This window comes from Amphiura filiformis, chromosome 18, assembly GCF_039555335.1.
Source record: "Amphiura filiformis chromosome 18, Afil_fr2py, whole genome shotgun sequence".
Lineage (NCBI taxonomy): Eukaryota > Metazoa > Echinodermata > Ophiuroidea > Amphilepidida > Amphiuridae > Amphiura > Amphiura filiformis.
The window spans coordinates 56,010,778-56,035,300 of record NC_092645.1 but is presented as its reverse complement, the minus strand read 5'-3'; the positions used below and the strand labels follow the sequence as shown (position 1 = coordinate 56,035,300).

Genomic DNA, 24,523 nt, shown 5'->3' with positions numbered 1-24,523 from the left:
TTCTTTCTTTCTTTCTTTCTTTCTTTCTTTCTTTCTTTCTTTCGTTCGTTCGTTTTGGTATATTATTGGCCTTAACTCAAGAACCGCAAGACCTTTACTCATTTTCTGTAAGATCAATGAATTCACAATCTTGCAGATTAATTCGTTTAGCAAAAACATCGTCAAATTTGAATTTCGTTATGGTGTACCAGAACGAAATTACAACATGGCCTATGGAGCAGTGTAATGTACTCATAATCATGCATAACTCGCAAACGCAAAATCGGAATCAACTGAAATTATGGGAATAGGCCTAAGCTTAATTTGTTAACTGTAATAGATTTATTCTCGTATGGACTAAATGAAGTATATTGAAACTACATGTACAACTCTTTTTGGACGCGTATTATGCCAAATTTTTCCCATATAAAACGGGATAAAACGTTTAAAAAAAATTTCATTCTTTAAACCCGATATTTAAATATTATTAAAACGTTTTGACCAAACCCAAAACGTGTTTACAACGTTTTAAAAAAATGTTTGTGTTTACTGGGAGACTGCAGTTTTTTTAGCTAAATGGCTAAAATTTGAAAAATAAAGCATGTCATCTTTACTTGCCTTAAAGGGGCATTTCGTGATCCACAGCCTCATCCCCCCACTTTTCCCAAAAAAAGTTGAGATTTTTACACCACTGGATACCTCTGGCTACATAATGTTTATGTAGGCCAAATATTTCTTGCAGATTAATTCGTTTAGCAAAAATATCGCCAAATTTGACTTTCGTTCTGGTGCACGAAATTACAACACATTGTCTATATGGAGCAGTGTAATACACATAAATCATGCATAGTCGCGAACGCAAAATCGGAATCAACTGAAATTTTGGAAATAAGCTTTTTCGTGGATATCTACTGAAAAATGTCATAAAAAGAGGATGCTAGGATCACGAAATCCTCCTTTAAAAAAGTATTTGGGAGACGGCAGTTTTTTTAAAAGCTAAATGGCTAAAATTTGAAAAAATATAGCATGTCATCTTTACTTTTAAAAAGTATTAATGTGAACGTGAAAAAAACCCATTAAGGTTATTAGATAGATGATGATGATAGACATACAAAACGGGATATGAAAAGTAAAGTAGTACACTGCAAAAACAGTGTTTAGAAATTAAACACTTTTCTAAACACAATTTTGCCTTCACTTTGTAAACACGTTTAGAAGCTAAACATCATGTGTCAAATTTCTGGACATTGGTCAGTGATAAAGTTCAATTTCTAAACATCTAACATCCATATTCTAAACATAACGTTTCTAAATACATTCTTGCCTCCACTGACTCTCTAAACACTGTTTTTGTAGTATAATCGCCATTTTTACGGTAAATCTATACTGTAAAATAAATGTTAAAGGGGCATTTCGTGATCCACAGCCTCATCCCCCCACTTTTCTCAAAAAAAGTTGAGATTTTTATATCACTGGAAACCTCTGGCTACATAATGTTTTTATGTACAAAATATTTCTTGCAGATTAATTCGTTTTGCAAAGATATCGTGAAATTTGAATTTCGTTATGGTGCACCGGAACGAAATTACAACGCATTGTCTATGGAGCAGTGTAATACACATAATCATGCATAACTCGCAAACGCAAAATCGGAATCAACTGAAATTTTGGGAATGGGCTTTTTTCGTGGATATGTACTGAAAAATGTCATAAAAAGAGGATGCTATGATCACGAAATACTCCTTTAAATATGTGTATAAACATGATAAATGTAATTATGTATAATTATAAGTGTTATGGTTTCCGTTTTCAGTTAATTGTATTGTTTGAAACTTTTTTGTTTCGTATAATTATGTATACAGGCAGGGCACCTGTCACCGATTCAAGTCATGTTACACTTTTATTAAAAGTTTTAAAACGACACGACACGGAAGAGGAATGAAAACATGAAAAACACACATCGGATATGCTTTTATCATATCGTGTGTCATTGTTGAAAGCGGATCATCACAATACATAGTCTACATGTTTGATAGCTTTTGATAATGTAAAATGTGATGTATTCTGTTATACAGACAATATAGGCCCCTATATACACTGTACATCATTATTATTAAAGAAGGACTGAAGTGACATCACTAAATAAGCGCAATAGCCCATCTTTGATTTTCAGATTCGATATTAAGGGATGTGTAAATCCAAAATCGACTATGAATTGTAAGACAAATATATATCATTTAGGGTAGACGAGGTATTGTTGGTCGAAGCAACCTAAAAATCGATTTTCATTGTCTAGATCAATATATTAATAAAAAATAACACCTTGATGTTTTGCAAAAGTTCATTCCTAAGTACAAATTGTATATTTTGCAAACTTGCTTAATTTATTGTTGTTTTATACGTTTTTCAAAAGTGTTGTTCTTTCAGCGCTCTTTACAACGTAACCGCAGCACCTATAAAAAAAAAGTATATCTGTGATATTTTAATTCTTCTACACGCTCGCTTGAATTGAGCAATGCAGTTTTTGCCAAAGCTCAATACCATTAGTAAGATGCTGTGAACTACCAAATCACAACAGTTTAAAATAGTTAATAACCTTAACATGGTTTCACAAGCCTGCAGAATGTTACTCACAATTTAGACGTTTCATTTATTTATGTTTATCGTTCTTATTCTTCATTGTTATTATTGACATGCACGGTGGCGACACACATATTATGTAAAAATAGGACCGGTTTTTCATTACACGGCGCATAAATGAGGCCCAAGCGTTTATAACAAAGCAATTAACATGATTAATGCAAAATAGCTGCAACGTCGCCTAGTACACGTATTAGAGCTGGATGCCTAAAGCCTAAATGTCTTGAATTTTTGATTTAGCAAGTGTGATCAGGCAAAATCAGTCTGAAGTCTGACATATTCAATTTTCAATTTTTAAGAAGTATTTGCAAAGCTACATTTTGCATAAAACCCCATTGAAATTGGACAACCAATCAATCATATCTTGTGATTGTGTTTTATAATTAAAACTTCTGAGGAAGATGCATTCTGCATCAAATATTTACTGTAAAAACGGTTTCCCGTTTCTTTGATTATTTCTTTGTCATAACTCTTCACGGCAATGCATCTCTTAGAGACGCACCATTTGATTACCAAGGGTGGGCCGGGGAGGTTGGCACGGGAGTTGTTTGAAGGAAAAAAAACTTCGCGTAGGCCTACTAGTGAGATGAAAACAAAAATGTCTCACTGATGACTAAAAAAATAAATGTCCCTACCCAATTCTGTATAAAGGTAGGCTCCAATACATTTAATATTTTTTTAATCGCCTGACCCCCCCCCCTCCCCGAATCAATCGGTCATTTCAAATATTGAGTTTTAGTTTTGATCACGTGGTTTATATTATCCTGCCTAAGCTCTTGACTGGCATCATTATCGATATCTTTGTTTCTACCCTTTGTTAGAAACTTAAAATTTGTAGAAAGCATTTCGGTTTTCATTTTAGTTCGTTTCATAATCGAAAAACCGCAGAATATCAGGTTTGAAGATACCTTGATCAAAGTATACAAAAGAAATGTTTAAATTTTGCAGTGCAATATTCACGAGCAGAGAAGTCGAACAAGTCAATCTACATTTGAAAGCAATGGTTCGATTTCTAAATTATTCTTAGAAAATCTTAGCTTATTTCGCTATGAACAAATATAGACCCATCGAAATATTTCAACCGAGTATATAAAAGAATAGACACTTAAAGCCTGAGTGTATATTCATAGTATGCATATCGCATACACGGGGATCGATTGAAGATTGAAGCTTATATTGCAGTATAGACTATTTATTCAAGTTATGTATTGCTCGAAGAAATGAGGAGTGAGAAGAGAGGGGGAGAGTGTGGGGTAGGTAAGGGGAGGGGGAGAAAGAAACAGATGAGAGAGAGCATTTGAACTTGAGTTGGAGAGGGAGGAGAGCCCGAGAGTGGAGTGGAATAGTGTTTAGGGTAGAGGAGATATCGAATGTATAGGGGGGAAGAGGAGACACTTCAACTTCAACTTCAACTTTATTTCCATAATCAAACAAACAGACAAATACTTATTGGATACATTATTACAAAGAAAGATTAAACGAAACGATTATGGAGGGAATGATCGAAAGGCCAATAAGGCCAGAATTGACCACCCCCTTTTATAAGACGGAAAAATGAAAAGCAAAATAAAAAGACTATCACACAAGACACATAAAACTTAAAAATTTGCTCCAAGAATTAAATGTATGATAAGAAAAGATGCAATTTGTATTTTTTTCGAAAGTTTTTCAATGATTTAGCTTCTTTGACATTTTCGTTTAGGGAGTTCCACAGGATTGGGCCTGTGGTTCTGACCGCTTGATCAGTAAAAACCTTTTTATTTCTTGTTTGATTATAATTGTTGCTGTTTCTTGTGTGATAGCTGTGGATATCAGAACGTTTAGTAAAGAAGTTATTAAACGAGTTTGGTAATTGATTAAGACAGTATTTGTACATAAATACACCTAATTCTAATTTGTAGGTGTCAAATACGTTTAAAAAATCATATTTATGAAAAAGTGGCCCAGAATGACTCCGATAGTGGCTATTGGATATGGTAGACAGGGAAGAGGAGGTTATAATGTATATATATGTATATAGGTCGAATCCAACGAAAAGTGTACACGGCATGTTCAGGGCCATAACTTAAAAGTATTAATCAATTGGCATTCGTTTTTGTATTGTGTTTATTCGCCTTGATCATACGCTTTGCGCCATATATAATAAGACCCCTTCTGTGAAAAACTTAGACACAGAGACCCCAAAACATGCTATTTTTACCCATTTTTTCAAAATATTTCTTAAACTATTTTTAAAAACATCTAAATCAGTTATGAAAAGAAGTCATTGGATTGAATCTAAATTGATTTCCTGAAAGGTGTGTATTCAAAGATTGCCTGTTCAATTTTTCACATATTTGTACATAATTATGAATTTTTTGTGATAATTTTTTGAGTGGTATTTTTTACATTACCTACGAATACAATTTTTCATAGCACTAGATATATCTTTAAAAATGGAAATCACTAATAAATGCGCAATTGATACAAGCTTTGATATGTCCAATACTGAAATGCATTGCATTCGGACATCTTTATTATTGTGTTTAGCTGCCAGAAATTCTAAATGGCACAAAGGTAGGTTTGGTAAAAAATATGCATTACCTCCGAATACATGTTAATAGCTGTGCCATTTCCACAAAGTGAGAGAATAGTAAACAATAGTTAAGCAATAGGTGCAGGGTAATACACTCTTTATTTCTACCAAGTTTCAATAACCTGCGTTTAAATATTTCTGAGATGTCAACAATAAAAGCAAGTATTCGTAGGTAAATTTCGGTAACCGAATGTTACCTACGAATACACTTTAACATCATGACAGTATTGTGAAACACCGCCATTCATGCCAATGCCCATATTGGTACATAACGAAGGCCTGTATGTTTGCTATCAAATCATATGTCAATGAAAGTTGTGAATTCACATACATGCCCACCATGCAAAACTGAATACGGCTTAATTGGTGGAAAATATGTACTGAAATAGACAACGGTCTGCTCATTTGAAAGAAAAATCAGATTCAAAGAAGATTAGAAGGGATAAATACTTGGATTTGTCAACTGTCATGTGTGCTTCATTTTAAATGTTTACCGACCTTCTGGTTTCTGAGTAATTTGTGTCCAAATTGATTTATTCGAAGGTAACTTTTGACGTTTTCGCTAAGGTTACCTACGAATACCATGGAAAAAACGACTGTTCTCATTGTCTCATGATCTAGACAACACATTGATGTACCCTGGTATAAAGCTAATTGTAGTTGCCCTCAAACGAAAGGCCACAAGACGTAACTGACTCCAAGATGGATTTCACAAGTCTTCAATAACGGTTTTAAGCGATTTGTGTGCAATTAAGCAAATTAAAGTCACTTTAGTGCCTTTGTTTCTTACTTCAATCTTCTTTCAACCGCTGTGAATAGACATTATTAATACATGATAGGGTCTTAAGTATCAATAAACGCACATAAAGAAAATAATACATTCAAAGTGCTTTATAAAATGAAGTTTTGATTGCGATATCCACCAGAAGTCTAATTCTTACCTACAAATACTGAAATGTTACTTACGAATACAGCATAATACATGACATGTGTAATGAAGTGTCCCTACCAATGGAAATTAATTGTCAAAAACTTTAAGCGGTACCCCAGGACACTATTATTACCCATATACGGATTCATTCAACAATTATTTATTATGTAAAATTGCTGATTAACTACTTGTATATCAAAATGAAGTGGTCAAAATCTTGCTAAAAGCATCAAAATTTTTTTGATCGAAGGTAATAGCATTTATTCATTTGGACGTACCATCTGAAAGAGATCTAAAACTACCATTTTATTAATTCATTACCATAATAGCAAAATTTAAACCTATAAACTCAATATAGATATTGTTAAATCGCTCATGTTACCTACGAATACCCAGGTTTCTTCACCTTTTCATTGTATAAAGCGTTAGGTGTATGCGTATAATTCCTAATATTCTTGAAAACATATATCATACTCGTTCTTATACAATGTGTAAATTGATTCATACTCATTTGATAAATAAAATACAGAAACTGACCTAAACTTCATTTTCAAAAATAAACTAGCATAAATTGACTAAGATCATATTGATCGCGTTATAAAAATAAAAACAAATATTTTCTGGTTGAGCTAGCATTTTCCTGACACCCTGTGGTCTACATTACACGAAAAAAGCGTTAATGGGAATATTCCATTTGTTTTAGGTTGATTAGTATTGCGATAGTGAAAGCATCCTAGTGGTATTCGTAGGTAACATTGGGTTTTGATATCACATTTACTATCACACGTCCTGGATTTATTTTTCAAGATTAGTAATGGCACTTTTGGTTCCTATAAGGCCAATATGTCATCAATCAATGGGCAAAAGGAAAAATTGTGGAGACATTTTTATTTCGGACTTTTATTTTTGGCCCGTGGACACTTTTGGTTGGATTCGACCATATAGGTGGGGTATGGGGGTACCTAGGTATAGAGGTATGGGTTGTACTTACCGGGGACAATAAACTAATTCATAATCATATCATCTCCATCATCATGCATCGTTTATTTTATGTATCATACAAACAAAGCCCCCTCCCCCCACCTCAATATACGCGCATGATTTCTAGGCCTCGGGGCTGTAGAACTCGGGGTGTAATTATACGGCCACCTACAACAGACTTCGTTTAAAGCGTCTCTGAAGTAAGACTAAATCAGATTTGATAGAGCATCAACTATATACCACCCGCGGTGACTGATAGATATCCGATAATAATTATGCTTAGCACAATAGACCATTATATATTATGGTCTATACATATGTGTCCTCCCAGCACAAAAATGTTGATTGTACACCAGATCTGCTCCACTTTTTAATCCCCTAATTTTTGGTTTCTGAACAATAGAGAAACTAAAACTCAATATTTGAAAAGACCGAATGGTATATGGCCATGCGTTTTGATCTGAACACCCAAAAAGGTGGTGGTGTCACACTTTTCACCATGATCGTTTTGTGTTTTGAGCATATCTTTGAAAATAAAGAAGCTATGGCAATAAATTTGGTACCAAATGAAAGCTAATATATTAATGAAGAACTATGGAAAGTTACATGAAGGTATCTTGAACAGATGCAGAATGGCATTCAATCCAATGTCCCAAGTCAGGGGTGGTGGCTGGCAGCGGCTCATGTGGCAGCGGCTCACTATGTACAAACTCAATGGGAAAGTTCATTTTTGGTGCCTCGCAGTGCAAAAAGTTTGAAATTTTCTTTAAAAACTAGTGCATATCAATAAATTTGGTATCAAAAGAAAGCTGACATTGTTATCTGAACTTTTATTCTGTAAAATAGTTGAAACAATAAACTGCCTTGAGCTAATGATAGGGGCAAGTGCTTTGAACTCGACATCTAAAATGGGTGAATGGCGTCACATTTTCCACTGTGATCATTAGTTTTTTTAATGTATCATTGGAATAAAAAAAGATTTGATAGTAAATTTGGTATCAAATGACAGCTAAAACACCAAATATTGACACCTATGGAAAGGTGTCAATATGATATCTTGAATGTTTATAGAATGGGACTCAATCCAATTGGCCAAGGCAGGGGTGGTGGAGGTAACGGGGCACTCTGCACAAAACTGTAAATGAAGTTTTTATTTTGGGAGCCTCGCAGTCGGTGTGCAAATGTGTTGCCATTTTCCTTTAAAATGAGTGTTTATCAATAAATTTGGTATCAAAGGAAAGCTGACATTATTATCTACACTGTCATTTTGTACAAAGTTAAAATAGTTAGCTGCTATAGGGTATATGATAGGCCAATGTTCTCCAAGACAATAAGAAAAATTAATCCTATTTAGGTCACTTTTTGAAGGGTTGTATCATTTTACAAAAGTGATAACCACTATACATTTATATATTGCAGGAAAGCCCTTACTCTGATCTATTAGAAAATGACATAAAATAAGATGGAGGGGTAACACAAAAATGTTAGTGACATTATACCCCTGTACCACTGTCAGTTGATGTTTTGTCTCATTCACATACAGGTAGCATTAGAACCTCACATCTGACAGTGTTTCTGAGGCTGTTGGATTCCTTGTTCAATTTCCTTTCAGAAAATGTATACTTTTATCATGCTGGAGGGTATGGTTTGAAAAATATGGGCATTTGAAGGTGAAAGAGTGTCGCGAATGTCAAAATTTAGTGTGTGACGAAAAGTCGGCGAGGTTAAAACGCATGGCCATATATCTGCTTGATTTTACTAACGTCACCTTAACTATAATTGGCCCATCTATATGGTCGAATCCAACGAAAAGTGTACACGGCATGTTCAGGGCCATAACTTAAAAGTATTAATCAATTGGCATTCGTTTTTGTATTGTGTTTATTCGCCTTGATCATACGCTTCGCGCCATAAATAATAAGACCCCCTTCTGTGACAAACTTAGACACAGAGACCCCAAAACATGCTATTTTTACCCATTTTTTCAAAATATTTCTTAAAGTATTTTTAAAAACATCTAAATCAGTTATGAAAAGAAGTCATTGGATTGAATCTAAATTGATTTCCTGAAAGGTGTGTATTCAAAGATTGCCTGTTCAATTTTTCACATATTTGTACATAATTATGAATTTTTTGTGATAATTTTTTGATTGGTATTTTTTCACATTACCTACGAATACAATTTTTTATAGCACTAGATATATCTTTAAAAAATGGAAATCACTAATAAATGCGCAATTGATACAAGCTTTGATATGTCCAATACTGAAATGCATTGTATTCGGACATCTTTATTATTGTGTTTAGCTGCCAGAAATTCTAAATAGCTCAAAGGTAGGTTTGGTAAAAAATATGCATTACCTCCGAATACATGTTAAAAGCTGTGCCATTTCCACAAAGTGAGAGAATAGTAAACAGTAGTTAAGCAATAGGTGCAGGGTAATACACTCTTTATTTCTACCAAGTTTCAATAACCTGCGTTTAAATATTTCTGAGATGTCAACAATAAAAGCAAGTATTCGTAGGTAAATTTCGGTAACCGAATGTTACCTACGAATACACTTTGACATCATGACAGTATTGTGAAACACCGCCATTCATGCCAGTGCCCATATTGGTACATAACGAAGGCCTGTACGTTTGCTATCAAATCATATGTCAATGAAAGTTGCGAATTCACATACATGCCCACCATGCAAAACTGAATACGGCTTAATTGGTGAAAAATATGTACTGAAATAGACGACGGTCTGCTCATTTGAAAGAAAAATCAGATTCAAAGAAGATTAGAAGGAGATAAATACTTGGATTTGTCAACTGTCATGTGTGCTTCATTTTAAATGTTTACCGACCTTCTGGTTTCTGAGTAATTTGTGTCCAAATTGATTTATTCGAAGGTAACTTTTGACGTTTTCGCTAAGGTTACCTACGAATACCATGGAAAAAACGACTGTTCTCATTGTCTCATGATCTAGACAACACATTGATGGACCCTGGTATAAAGCTAATTGTACTTGTAGTTGCCCTCAAACGAAAGGCCACAAGACGTAACTGACCCCAAGATGGACTTCACAAGTCTGCAATAACGGTTTTAAGCGATTTGTGTGCAATTAAGCAAATTAAAGTCACTTTAGTGCCTTTGTTTCTTACTTCAATCCTCTTTCAACCGCTGTGAACCGACATTATTAATACATGATAGGGTCTAAAGTATCAATAAACGCACTTAAAGAAAATAATACATTCAAAGTGCTTTATAAAATGAAGTTTTGATTGCGATATCCAACAGAAGTCTAATTCTTACCTACAAATACTGAAATGTTACTTACGAATACAGCATAATACATGACATGTGCAATGAAGTGTCCCTTCCAATGGAAATTAATTGTCAAAAACTTTAAGCGGTACCCCAGGACACTATTATTACCCATATACGGATTCATTCAACAATTATTTATTATGTAAAATTGCTGATTAACTACTTGTATATCAAAATGAAGTGGTCAAAATCTTGCTAAAAGCATCCAAATTTTTTGATCTAAGGTAATAGCATTTATTCATTTGGACGTACCATCTGAAAGAGATCTAAAACTACCATTTTATTAATTCATTACCATAATAGCAAAATTTAAACCTATAAACTCAATATAGATATTGTTAAATCGCTCATGTTACCTACGAATACCCGGGTTTCTTCACCGTTCCATTGTATAAAGCGTTAGGTGTATGCGTATAATTCCTAGTATTCTTGAAAACATATATCATACTCGTTCTTATACAATGTGTAAATTGATTCATACTCATTTGATAAATAAAATACAGAAACTGACCTAAACTTCATTTTCAAAAATAAACTAGCGTAAATTGACTAAGATCATATTGATCGCGTTATAAAAATAAAACAACTATTTTCTGGTTGAGCTAGCATTTTCCTGACACCCTGTGGTCTACATTACACGAAAAAAGCGTTAATGGGAATATTCCATTTGTTTTAGGCTGATTAGTATTGCGATAGTGAAAACATCCTAGTGGTATTCGTAGGTAACATTGGGGTTTGATATCACATTTACTATCACACGTCCTGGATTTATTTTTCAAGATTAGTAATGGCACTTTTGGTTCCTATAAGGCCAATATGTCATCAATCAATGGGCAAAAGGAAAAAATTGTGGAGACATTTTTATTTCTGACTTTTATTTTTGGCCCGTGGACACTTTTGGTTGGATTCGACCATATAATTATCTATAACCATGATAACCAAAACAATAATTTCTTTAACTGCCAAATGAAACAGCTCAGCTAGCCGTGCGTGATAAATTCATAACATTATAATTATGTACGGGAATAGGCCTACTCATGCATGCGTGCAATCCCGATTTTTCCTAATCAACCTGGCACTTGATGTCATCCATTCATCTATGCTCATACCGTTGGATGGCTTACAGATGTTTTTCAACATTATGTGTAATCTGTTGTAATGCATTCAGTATGTTGAAGATATAGATATAAAGTAATGTTTAGTTCATTTGATTTTCAGGGGCAGTCACTGCTGCACAAAGTCATTGGCCTAATTCGACTGCTCCTTAACATCGTTGTTTTGTATGATTTTGTAATTTTGAATTATACAGAGTGCCCCAAAACACGGAACCCTCATTGCGCCCTCTTTTTCTCCTATTTCTGAACAATCAAATATTTGTGGTATGCAAGGATCTTTCTGGTTGGAATTTTCAACATTTCATACTTACGTTTCAGGGAGGGAGGACCCACTATTCCTAACGAAGACACTTTTGTCATGTTTGTGCATGGGACGTCATCGAACTTTTGGTTTGTTTCCTATACATCACGATATTAAATTCACATTTCATAATTATTTTAAATTATGCATTTGTATTATGAAAAATATTGAAATCCATAATCATGATAATAACAATGTTCAACGTAGGCGTAGGCCTACATGTGTGAATTTACTCATCGGCTGAACACGTGAAATTGATTCATAGAGCTCAATCAGGTGGAAACTATAAGGGACGACGGATTTGCGATTATTATTTCAATGTAAAGTCCGATTCAGACTCCACATCGTGGCCGCGATATCATGACTGCGATGAAATCTGGTACCCTGATTTTTACGAGCTCGGCGTTGAAAATTTTGTTCAACTTGTTCGCTCTCTCTTGCGGATATCGCGGCCGTGCACGCTTGTGAATGGCGACATGTCGTTATGCTGGTTTCATACTTTCCTGCCGCTTGCCGCTTTGCCGCTCTGAAGATGATTTTACTTCACTGCGCAATCACACCAAAAACACAAGCGGTGACCAGCGGCAAGCCGATATATCGATCACTCCACCGCTTTGCCGCGGCGGCAGCACCGCTGGGAGTTGAATTCAAGTCAACTCGGAGCGGTGCCGCTCTGACGTTTGAGAACAAAATACAATTTTGGAGCGATGCTGAGCGGCAAGAGTGGCTTTCAGGGTCATGCCGCTTCCGCTCAGCGGTGTGCCGCTCGCTTGCAGAAAAGTACAAGCGGCATGATGAAGCGTCATGCCGCTCAGCGCGCGGCAAGCGGCAGAAAGTATGAAACCAGCATTACAGTGCATTTAAATTTCTTCACGCGATGCTGCAGTGTAAAACATCGTAGCAGTGCAGCATCGCGTGATGTTGCGATGCGGAGTCTGAATCGGACTTGATGATATCTGAACATTTTTGAAGAGTACCAAAGTAACAACTGCATATACATTTGAAATGTGCCGTTCTAAAACCATGAAAACGCGCACATCGTTGATATCTCGTCTAATTTAGGCCCTACATATTTTAAATTTACATATTAATAATTAAAATTATTAAATTTTTAAACATAAAAAAAGGTATCACAACATTAAAACGCATTCAGGAATTCGTTTCAATGCGGATCCCGACTCTCTCGTGCATGGAGACCCCCAATTATATGTTTCAAAAGCATCGTTATTTTTCTGTATCCATTAAGTCGCTATTACGCTGTCTGCGTACGCCTGGGCTATTACTATTATAGCCCAATTTGTCATAGCTATATAATAGACCGTCGGCTTTTCCTCCCAGCTACATACACTTTAAGAATATATCATTAGATTTATACAATTTATTTCGAGGACTGTTATATATCAAAAATTTGAAAAATATCAAATTTTAATAATTTGTCATAAAATTTGTATTATATCGTGAATTTCAAAAAATGAAAATTATTTGATATCAGAAAGACATGCTTCGTATTCAGAATGCAATTCGATACGTCTGAGGTGCTCTCATGTCCCACAAAAAATACTGTCAAAACGGCATAAACGCTCATTCTAGATCCCTTAAGGGATCTGGAATGAGCGTTTCGACAGTATTTTTGGGACATGAATATTTTGAATACGAAGAATGTCTTTCTGATATCAAATAATTTTGATTTTTTGAAATTCGCAATGTAATACACATTTTATGACAAATTATTAAAATTTGATATTTTTTCACATTTTTGATATATATAGTCTTCGAAGTAAATTTTATAAATCTAATGATATATTGTTAAAGTGTATGTAGCTGGGCGGAAAAGCCGACGATCAATTGAAAATGTTGACCTTTCATATTGAAGATATGGAATTTTTTCCCAAAAGACCTAATTTTTTTTTGGTGTTTTGGGAAAAAATCAATATCTTCAATACGAAAGGTCAAAATTTTCAATTGATCGTCGGCTTTTCATCCCACCTACATACACTTCAAGTATAAATCATCAGATTTATAAAGTTTACTTCGAGTACTGTTAAATATCAAAAATATTTTTAATCATTTGCCATAAAAATGTGTAGGCCCCTATTACATTGCGGATTTCAAAAAATCAAAATTATTTGATATCAGAAGGACATTCTTCGTATTCAGAATGCAATTCGATATGTCTGATGTGCTCTAATGTCCCAAAATAAATACTGTCCAAACGTTCATACCCCACCCCTTAAGGCATGCATGTTGTTATATTTAATAACCATTATTATTAAATCAGCACACTAGTATTTCAGATTTCTTTTTCATTTGTGTAATTAGTTAGCAATCGTTATTATAAAAATGTATATTGCAAACACTAACTTTGACATTCTTGTATTAAAGTATTTATTGTTTAGTACTAATTTATGTTTGGGTCTATACAGTGTTAAGGGGTGGGGTATGAACCTTTGGACAGTATTTATTGTGGGACATGAGAGCACATCAGACATATCGAATTGCATTCTGAATATGAAGAATGTCCTTCTGATATCAAATAATTTTGAAATTGGCAATGTAATACACATTTTATGGCAAATGATCAAAAATTGATATTTTTTATATTTAACAGTATACTCGAAGTAAACTTTATCAATCTGATAATATGTACTTAAAGTGTATGTAGGCCTAGGTGGGATGAAAAGCTGACGATCAATTGAAAATTTTGACCTTTCGTATTGAAGATATGGATTTTTTCCCAAAACACCAAAAATAAATAGGTCTTTTGGGGAAAAAAATCCATATCTTCAATATGAAAGGTCAACATTTTCAATTGATCGTCGGCTTTTCCTACCAACTACATACACTTTAAGAATATCATTAAATTTATAAAATTTACTTCGAGGACTGTTATATCTCCAAAATGTGAAAAATATCAAATGTTAATAATTTGTCATAAAATTTGTATTATATCGTGAATTTCATAAAATGAAAATTATTTGATATCAGAAAGACATTCTTCGTATTCAGAATGCAATTCGATAGGTCTGATGTGCTCTCATGTCCCACAAAAAATACCGTCGAAACGCTCATTCCAGATCCCTTAAGGCATGCATGTTGTTATATTTTAATAATAACCATTAATCAGCACAGATTTGTTTTCATTTGTGTAATTAGTTTAATAGCAATCGTTTATAAAAATGTATATTGCAAACACTAACTTTGACATTCATGTATTAAAGTATTTATATATTGTTTAGTACTAATATATATGTTTGGGTCTATACAGTGTTAAGAAAACAAAAACAAATTGTATACGTTTTTTTCTTCTTTTAATTAATGTGAAATTTTGTATAATTTCTCTGTAGGCTAATGCTATTGGCGTTCCAGATTTTGTATAGTTTCTCTGTAGGCCTACTGCTATTTTCCGTTCCTGATTTTGTATTGTAAGTATTGAAGGAGGATTTCGTGATCCTAGCGTCCTCTTTTTATGACATTTTTCAGTAGATATCCACGAAAAAAGCTTATTTCCAAAATGGTGCACCAGAACGAAATTTGGCGATATTTTTGCTAAACGAATTAATCTGCAAGAAATATTTAGTACATAAACATTATGTAGCCAGAGGTATCCAGTGGTGTAAAAATCTCAACTTTTTTGGGAAAAGTGGGGGGGGGCATGAGGCTGTGGATCACGAAATGCCCTTTAAACTGAAATGTACTACATGTATGTATAGGGCCTACTGCGCCAAAAAGTATCCTTACACTTGGAAAAATCCAAATTTTAAAACTAAACCATATAGGGTAAATTAATCTTTAAACGAGATGCACTGTCTAATATTAAAATCCTTCGAGTACATTTTGAATATATCCAGTGTACCTCAAACCTATGTGAGATATTTTGTATATGTATTTAACAAGTCTGGTTGAAAACTAATTTTACTTACTAAAATGGCAGCCATTTTGGCCGCCATATTGGAATTTGGCTATTTAGGATCATTGAAACCTCTTGTAAATGTTTTTAAAACATTCCTTGTACCTCAAAATATATATTTAGATGCTTTGTTTGTGATTTTAACATGTCTGGGTGCAAAGTTATGATAAAAACTGAAAATGAAAAATGGCGGCCATTTTGGACGCCATCTTGGATTTTAGCTACTTAGGGCCATTGAAACCTCTTGCAAATGTTTTTAAAACATTCCTTGTACCTCAAAACATATATTTAGATGCTTTGTTTGTGATTTTAACATGTCTGGGTGCAAAGTTCCGATAAAAACTGAAAATGGCGGCCATTTTGGACGCCATCTTGGATTATGAAGGAAGCACAAGGGGGATTCTCGGGGACTTTTGGAATTTGATTCTATACATATTCCTTGACCTATCCTGAAAAAATCAGCTTGTTATGAGAAATTTTGACCTTTTAGTTTTAATAGGTATATCACCTCAAAAATAAAGGCAGCAGAAACACGTTATTTAATGTTTCTACATGAATGACCTTTATTAAAGCATCAAAAATCAAAAAACCGAATTGAAATCGGTCAATGCATTGTGACGTAGTGTCAATTTTAAGATGCTCATAAATGGAATGCAAATCTGCCACAAATTCCTAAAATGACAAAATTGGCACATTTCGAGATTTTGAAGGTTTATTTGGACACTTGCTTGAAAAAGCAACGTTAATTTAAGTATCACAGGTTAATTGCCTATCTTTTTTAACTTCATCAAAGAAAACAAAATTAAAAAATCTATCATTGAATAATTATAATAAATTAACCAAATATACTATTTTAGCAATTCCGGCCAATCTGCAGACAAATAAAAGTTGAAAAAATTAATATGCAAAATTGATGCCAAAAGAAAACCGTACATGATATCAGGGTGCGTTTTTTTTCACAAACATATGTATACAAAGTTCTTTCAATTGATACACAAAAAGTAATCAATTATGCAAATTAGCTTATTACAGCTAATTATGTATTCATGATATTATTATGTAAATTAGGCATGGGTAATTTTGTTTTTTTGCAATATTTAATGAAAGTCTTTTCATTCATCATGAATTTGTCAAGTATGAACCTGTTATGATGTTGAGTAAAGAATCTGCAGTTAATTACTTTAATATAATACAAAAAATACAAACTTTGACATTTTGACGGTGTCTGGAATAAAATTTTCATTTTTCTGTAAATATGGTATGTGTCACCATTGCTCAAAGCCAAATCCGAAAAGTAAAAATAAAAATTCATTTGCAATGAGACTTTAAATTAACATTTTGTTATCTGGATTAACATGGGAAAAGAAACGGTAAAAGGAACAGCCCCTCTATTATAACGCGTATACAAAAATGGTGTGGCCTTGGACACACACAATGGCTTAGAGCTATTGTGGTTTGGAATATTACTCCCTTTAAACTCACTTAAAAAATGTTTTGTTTCAAATCGTTTTCCTCAAGTGTGCCATTCGTTGTCGACGGAAATAATTTACATGCTTAGAAAGATTAATATTTCAGCTAAATGGTGGTAGATCTTGATTTTTCAAAAGGCCTATATTTATTGGTTTATGAGGGATCTTCAACAATCCATAAAAACAGGTAGTAGCTCTTAAACGAAGCAATATTTATTTTAAAAAAACCCGATGGTAGTCACAGAAAGGTTTCACACACCATATATCAAAAATTCAAACAATTGTGATAAATAGCACATATGAGGAAATTAATTTTTCGGCATGGATGTTTGCCAAAATTGAACAACTTTCATGCGCGCGCTTTTCAATTTACTGTTATGCTTGCATGCACAGTGTGGCAGAAGTATTGTGCAGCCACTGTGACATGCCTACTTTTAATGATATATGAGCTAATACTATTGGCCTATAATCCTGCACATTATAACACCCCGTCAATTATTGAATCCAATGTGACCTCAAGAAGAAAAGATACAATGACACCCCAATTGATTCAATGGGGTGTCATAATGTGCAGGATTAGATAGAGCATCTATTAAAAAATAAATTGACCCAAATGTGGTTTTGTGAATTTATGAAATATAAGGACTTTTGGGCGCAGTATTTCAAAGGACGACAATCAGCGGCGGACAATGGGCTATTCCAGAAAATAGATGCACACCCCCTATAGAGGAGTTCGGATATCCAGACTTTTTGTCCAGTCGTGACTGTTGGAAATCCAGACTTTTAAAGTGTTCAAAGGCGAAAAAATCCGGCAGAACAATAGTTCAAAATCAGAAATTCTCAATTTAAGAGCTCATTTTTAACATTTCCGTGATTTTTCCTTCATTTGATTGGATTTCCAAGCTTTTTCCAGTAACATTGGCAACTGGAATTCCAGTCGTTTTCAGAAAGCAGACTTGGAAATCCGGACATTTCTTTGATTGAAAATTTACTCCTCTATAGGGGGTGTGCACCTATTTTTTGGAATAGCACAATGTGGGAATCAAATCAACTCAATCTTGGAAGGAAGAGATACCGTAAGATGACCCAATAAAGACGTAATGCAAAAGTGAAACCTGAACATTCATGCATTATACAATACATTAATTATTTAATTACTAGTATAGAGTGTGATCGGAAATTGGGTAACATTTGGTGAAAAACTAGGATTTATTCAAATTTCCATAAAAAATGGTTTTGATTTGGTGGAAAGGATTATATTTTAATAATCTAACAGAAAAAAGAAAAATTTGTTTCAAATTTTGTGTTTTCCGTGCCGCTAAAGTTGCGTGCATTATTTGTAGCGTGAGGGACGGACACTATGTTGCATTATTATGAAAATACTTCTCTTAGAAAGAGATTATATGCTATTGTCAATTTTTGTTTACAAATTATTAGTACAACCCTTGCTACAGGAAATATCAATGAGATTTTTAATTGGATGTCTTCCAGAAGATAGGAGGGGTCATGGAAGGTGAACCCCAGAAATTTTGTCCGTCCCTCACGGATAAAAATCCAAAAAAGTTTTTTCTCTGAGAAACATTTCAAGGAATTAAATTAGCATATACCCTATCTATCAATATTAGTGCTCACCTTACTAGAGATAAAGAAACTAAAATTCCCAATCTTTAAATCTAAGAGTTATTAGTCCTTAATTAATGTGAGGGACGGACATGTCCGTCCCTCACACTAACTTATTTTGGATGTACAGGTACCAATGTATGTTGAGTGAAAATATTTTTGTTTACATATCAATAGTGCAACCCCTGCCACATGAAATATCAATGAGATTTTTAATTAGATGTCTTTCAGAAGAGAGTTGGAGGTCGTGGAAGGTGAATGCTAGAAATTTTGTCCGTCCCTCACGGATAAAAATCCAAAAAAGCTGTTTCTCTGAGAAATATTCTAAGGAATTAAAATAGCATACACCCTATCTATCAATATTAGTGCTCACCTTACTAGAGATAAAGAAACTAAAATTACCAATCTTTAAATCTGAGAGTTATTAGTCCTTAATTAATTAAGGGACCGACATGTCCGTCCCTCACACCAACTTATTTTGGATGTACAGGTACCAATGTATGTTGAGTGAAAATATTTGGCCACTAAATATTAAACCCAATTCTTCTACTCAGTCAGAGAGTCTGTCTAAAACAAATTCAGGCCAATCCCAGAAGGTCATGCTCCCAAATATTTGGAATTGAAGGTCCTGTTGCTAAAAAAGAGGGTCTGTCCGTCCCTCACACCAACTTATTAAAATTAATATTATTGTAAATTACTGCTTCTTTATCAGTAAAACTACAATTGGGTATTGAAAACAAACAGCATGAAGTAAAACTTCTGTGTAATTTGAAATTAAAAGTGAAATACACACTGAATAAGATATTTAGGCCATCATATGTCCGTCCATCACAGACAAGCTGTCCGTCCCTCACACAAGTATTTAGGGGGTATAATCATATGATATTTCCACTGAACTTGAATTATTTTGACAACTGCATTTCATTTAGATGTCAAGGATAGCATTAGTGGTGGATTTGGAGAAATCTTGCCAAATTTGAAATTTTGTAACATTTTGTCCGTCCCTCACATAGAAAATGTCCGTCCCTCACATAAACTTTGGACCCGTTTCATAGACGCCTTGAAAACAAACTGGGTCAAATTTCTTAATTTTTGGAGAGATGGAACATTACTCTTTCATGAAAAGTATATATTGATTAAACATGTGTATAAGTTTCAATAGAAAACTTGAAGATGTAACTAATGGTGGTGATTGCTTATTCTATTGATTTCCGTCCCTCACACGTGAAAATTTTGTATAGTGAAATAATTGATGCACATGTGGCAACATTTTCATGCATGAAATAACTATTGGTTGAAGGGTTATATATTAACCTAACTTAAAGGAATAAATTCTAACAAGGGTTAATTAAACACAGCAATTAATCTATTGATGTCCGTCCCTCACGTGAGGGACGGATTCCGATCACACTCTATAGGCCTAGATATTAAAAGTATTGCCGTGGCCCGATGTACGGTATTGCCTTGAAATAATGAACAACGATCCCCTGTATTGGCTCGATATCTTAGCACGGTGCAATAAAATGAACACCATTATTATCGAAGCTTTATCGACCTTATGGGGTCATTTGGGTAAACGGTCATAACATGCATGGAATGTAAACGACGACCGTAGGGCCCTACAATGTACAATGTAGGCCTACTATGAAAGAGCAGAAGCTAGCAGAGGAGAAAACTAGCAAGGGTGAAAAAAAAGCTGTTGCAATAAAATAAATTCAAATACGAATACCATATCAAACTCATGTTAACCCACTGTAGCATATAATGTAATAAAAATATTTGCTGTTAATGTAGACCGAGTCGAGTTAAAGGAGTATTTCGTGATCCTAGCATCCTCTTTTTATGACACTTTTCAGTACATATCCACGAAAAAAGCATATTCCCAAAATTTCAGTTGATTCCGATTTTGCGTTTGCAAGTTATGCATGATTATGTGTATTACACTGCTCCATAGACAATACGTTGTAATTTCGTTCTGGTGCACCAGAACGAAATTCAAATTTCGCGATATCTTTGCTAAACGAATTAATCTGCAAGAAATATTTTGTACAACATTATGTAGCCAGAGTAGGCCTATTCCAGTGATATAAAAATCTCAACTTTTTTTTGAAAAAAGTGGGGGGATGAGGCTGTGGATCACGAAATGCCCCTTTAAGATTAAGAACAGTATTTATATACTGTTCTTAATGGTCGTCATAAGAACTGAAGCTAGCAGAGGAGAAAGGGGGTGAAAAAAGCACCGTGGTAATAAAATTAATTCAAATTATACCATTAAAACTATGTAATTAAAGGAGGATTTCGTGATCCTAGCATCCTCTTTTTATGACATTTTTCAGTAGATATCCACGAAAAAGCTTATTTCCAAAATGTCAGTTGATTCCGATTTTGCGTTTGCGAGTTATGCATGATTATGTGTTTTGCACTGCTCCATAGACGATGTGTCGTAATTCAAATTTGGCGATATTTTTGCTAAACGAATTAATCTGCAAGAAATATTTGGTACATAAACATTATGTAGCCAGAGGTATCCAGTAAATCTCAACTTTTTTTTGGAAAAGTGGGGGGTTGAGGCTGTGGATCACGAAATGCCCCTTTAACCCATGCACTGTAGCCTACATCCGACTCTGAGACGATATTCGTCTCAGGAAAAATATTTGCTGTAGCCTATGTTATTTAAATGTTGACCCGAGTCGAGTGTTGAAGAACTGTATGCCAAATGCATTTTGGTTCAGAGTTTAATCACACTTCACAGATATTGGAACACAATATCAGTACGATCACGATCGATCGTGTATGTTTCATTAATATATATATATATAGATATATACCACCGTCAATATTTACATTGATAACACTTCTGTGTCTGCATGCTTGAACTTGGAACTATTATTACACTGTTCGACTATTCTACTATACTGGGAACCAGGACTGGGAATGTATATTGTGTGTCAGTATCAATGCAGTATGGACCGGCATAGTACGTATATCGTATGTCCCCATGTACATTAAGGTCATCATCCCACGAATGCTAAATGCATGATGCTCGCGTTATTAGTTACTCGAAGGACGTCACGGCAGTCTTGAAAGGTAAAACGTGTGCTATCCCCGGTTGCTATGCTCTTGGAATATTAATTTTCTTGATAAATAATATTATATCCTTACCTGATATGTATGGCCCGCCATATTGACCTGCACACCTGTTCTGCGTACCACTCTAGTAGTGTCTACTAAAGTGTGTCAAATGAACACTTTATTAGTCCGTGCACCGCTGTATTCAGTTTATGAATGGGGGTGTGCATAAAATACTTCTGAATTTACAATCATTGTCATGCGCCTGTAATCTTGATTCTTGATGGCGCTATTTAAAATCATTAGTATAGTCTTAGCTCTACCATACAGTGCAACAGAGCATCAATGCCCAAAATTTAAAAGCTATATAATTTATGAACAATATACACTACACATAAAAAAATACTACTACAACTACAAGGGGTTTTCAACATATAAGAATCCTAACAATCAAGTACCAGCATGCACAGTTTTGTCCTTATATAACTTTTGGGTTTTTAACCAAATGTTATCAAACCTCTATTGTGATTGGCAGCTGCAAAAGGCATCTCTTTGATAGCTAATAATGCCCAGCCATTCAGCAAGTTGCTACTAACTGACCTTGATAGGCTTGAATGAGCACTGTCATCTGCTACAAAACCATCACACTCAAGGACCTGGTCACTCAATAATGCTGCAGGGAACACAGTACTTTGACAATAGAATGAAAGACTCATTATTGATTAGGCGCGGATTTTAAAAGAACAGCTCCTGTGCGTGTATAGCAAAAAATTGGAATAGAATGTTTGGAATTTTGTAACTAAAATACTAAATGCATTTTGCAAAATGTGCTCTGACAAATCTATAAAGCATTTCATTAGCTTTAATTTGACATATTGCTTGACATGTTTGGAATTATGGTAAATCATAAAAATCATTTATTATCGCAAATTAATTAATCAATATTATGTCCATTAATTAAAAAAATAAATACAAATATGCAAATTTTCTCTGACAGAATTGTAGGATTTGACAAGAGTCAATCTTTCTTGTAAGTTTTATTTTTTATAACATATTTACTTTTGACGAAAAAATATAAATTCATTTTTTTCATACATTTCTTTTTATTATGTTAATTATATGAAAATTAACGAAAACGTGTCAAATTTTGAAACATTATTAAAGATCAGAGGTTGATCAAAAAATGTTGTAAGTGACATCTTCCAATTTAATCTAGATTTTAAATTATGTGTCAATCTGTACAAAAGTCAGTTTTGGGCATTTATGCTCTGTTGCACTGTAGTATCTATGGCTCTACCAAGGCAAAAAAATACTTCTACCGTTGACGCGTAGAAATATAATTCAATTCGGGTGACTAAATACTAGTTAAAGGCCCGGGGGGGGGGGTCACTCTCACACAAAAGTGCCTCCCACCCGCGTCCGAACACCTCTGAAATGCACCCTTAATGGCGAATTTTCACAACCAAATTGCACCCCTTAATGGCGAAACACATGCAAAATCCTACCCTAAATGGCGTAGCACATGCAAAAACCATACCCTAAATGGCGTCAACTTGGAAATATCTATATTGATACCCTAAGTGGCGTAAACAGGGAAATCAGCTAATTTGATACCCAAGGTGTCTTTTTGATGTTGCATGAATCAAACATGCACAAAAGTAACTCACTCAAAAAATAATATTACTAACCCTAAACGTCTAAGGATTTTGCTGAAAAAGGACCCCTAAATGGCGATGCCTTCTAAAAAAGTACCCCTTTTTCCAAAAGACGTCGACGCCGCTGTGTGGTGAAAAACATACCCTATATATTTTCAATAGTAGCTAAAGCTAGCGTATTTGCATAATAATGTGCAGGATATGCTCTGGTGAGCAAGGAGTGTATTGGGCGAATACATCCATGGGATGATTCGATCACTGACTAAGTTTGATAGCCAAAGACACGGGCGTGCAACTTTACAACCTATTTGAAAATAATCAGACGATTATTTGTAGAGATCCGATAAATGAGGCAAGTAATACTTCTTGTTGAGTAGAACCAATTGAGGGAAGGTTGTATGAATAGGTAACGAGTAGACAATGTATCGGTATTTTATTATGTTCGTAATTACAATGCGCGCTTTTCTGATATTAAGCCATGATCGCTGGGTTTTTTAACGCGGATCGGAGGAAGCGGTTTCAGTCCGTTCCAGTAGCTGACTAAGTTTGATAGCCAAAGACACGGGCGTGCAACTTTACAGCTGCGCTCAATACATGATGCATGATACTGAATGCCACTGATGTTTGGGTTTCTGCATGAAATTAGGATTCAGATTCCGGACAGCGCTATAGATAACTGATTTCACCGGGAATTCAAGTAAGCCTACGGCAGTATGAAATCAGATGATTCAACTCAATCCGTAAACATGGTCAAAGATGATGGAAAAAAGGTATGCCAATTAAGTATGCGAGCAATTCGCTGAGAAAACTGCTCAAGATTGATAGATATCGTCAAACCATGGTCAAACTGGCTGCATGCGTGAGATGTAGGCCTATTCAGATTTAGAGTAGGCCCTATGATAGGAATTGTTCTTGTTGGAGGTGTTTCGATCATGTTGTTTTTTCTTATTGATGTTCCAACATGT

At 34.5% G+C, this 24,523-nt stretch overlaps 1 protein-coding gene across 1 annotated transcript in view; it reads right to left on the bottom strand.

Moving 5' to 3' along the window:
- LOC140138833 (annexin A13-like) overlaps positions 1 to 22,031 on the bottom strand; it is a 45,949-nt gene extending 23,918 nt beyond the window's left edge. The window contains exon 1 of the mRNA XM_072160603.1: positions 21,997 to 22,031. Within this exon, the coding sequence (XP_072016704.1) occupies positions 21,997 to 22,017 (21 nt within the window). The 5' untranslated portion in view covers positions 22,018 to 22,031. The remainder of the gene's footprint in view (positions 1 to 21,996) is intronic.
- Between the last annotated feature and the right edge of the window lie 2,492 nt (positions 22,032 to 24,523).